We start from the raw sequence: 1,366 nt of genomic DNA on the forward strand, positions 1-1,366 counted from the left end.
TGGCATCCATTGAACAAAATTTCCACCGGCTATATTTTAATTTACTTGTTAGTGTAATTTTGTAATGTTAGAAATATAATTTATAAACATAAAATACATGCATCTAGTAGGATGATATCTGTATAGGGTGATCCATTTAGGGCTTTTTTTAAAAAACCTAAATAAATTCTGAATGTCGGAATCTTTATTATTACCCGAAAGAACATTCTCTAAAATTTACTTTTTAAAAATAATTTCATCCAAATGTTGTTCGCGATTACGCTGTAGGTTGTCCATTCGGAATTTTAGATTACGTTCTGCAGCATTACGGGCTTCCAAGTTTTAAATCATAGCTGGCTTATCGACGAAGACTTTTGACTTCACATAACCAAATGTTTTTTCAGGCAACAAAGGGCCGTTATAAAGGTGCGGAATTGCTCGTTATTGACGGTTATATTCTGTCTGCGGCCTACATTTGATGGAAATCATTTTTAAAAAGTAAATGGGTAGGTTCAGAAGGCGCAGCAGTTGAGCGCAACCGTTGCTAAAGAAATCAGTGATCGTTATGCGTCTTCTGAACGGCTTGATGCATTAGCTGTCAAATTCAACTCTCAACAACATGTTGTCTCAAATAATCAGAAAAATATTACGATCATCTAACACGCAACTGTTCAGTTGATCAGAAGTAAACAACAACGCGTTCAGAAGGTGCAATGGCAACAGTTACTGAGCTGTTGCGCCTTCTGAACGTGCCCAATGTCAGAGAATGTTCTTTCGGGTAATAACAAATATTCCAACATCCAGTTCAATTTTAAGTGTTTTCTTTAAAATTAAAAAAAAGGTCTAGATGAATCACCTGATATACGGCCATGAAGTTCCATATATTCAAATGTAGATAAACAGCATTTTCAGTTTTGTTCAATCACGTAATTATTTCGAAATATTGGCCTACTAAGTTTTTGAATTTTATTGAGTTAGAAGGTATATCTTCGTCGTAAAACACGTCTTTTTTAATTTTTGGTACGTCTGAAATATTACGATAAATAATTTTATCAAACCCCTTAAGCCAAAAAAGTTTATATTTACAAGTAATGCAAGTACTTTCCAGGAGCAAAATATTCAACAAAAATTTTTCCAAGAAAGTTTACTAGGGGCACGCCCGAACGCAGGTACGGGTTTTTGGGGTTCAACCCTGCCCCCTTCTCCGGAATGCCTGCGGAAAATTTAAAGAAAGTTTTCTTTTCATTTAGTTAGTTTCCTAGTTCAATTATTTGCAAAAATATGCAGATAAAGAACAAAGCAAGGTTTGTGTACAACAAACACATCATTTTGATATTCGTAACACCGCTTCGAAAAGCTCAGTATGAGTTCGCCTTGGAACTAAAAT

At 34.8% G+C, this 1,366-nt stretch overlaps 1 protein-coding gene across 1 annotated transcript in view; it reads left to right on the forward strand.

The window, feature by feature from the left end:
- Positions 1 to 852, forward strand: part of LOC118737932 (carbonic anhydrase 6) — a 3,186-nt gene extending 2,334 nt beyond the window's left edge. The window contains exon 6 of the mRNA XM_036468759.1: positions 821 to 852. Coding sequence (XP_036324652.1) covers positions 821 to 852 — 32 coding nt within the window. The remainder of the gene's footprint in view (positions 1 to 820) is intronic.
- Positions 853 to 1,366: the final 514 nt, after the last annotated feature.

The sequence above is a fragment of the Rhagoletis pomonella genome, unplaced genomic scaffold (genome assembly GCF_013731165.1).
Source record: "Rhagoletis pomonella isolate Grant_MI unplaced genomic scaffold, Rhpom_1.0 Rhpom_scaffold_00004, whole genome shotgun sequence".
In the NCBI taxonomy this organism is placed as follows: Eukaryota; Metazoa; Arthropoda; class Insecta; order Diptera; family Tephritidae; genus Rhagoletis; species Rhagoletis pomonella.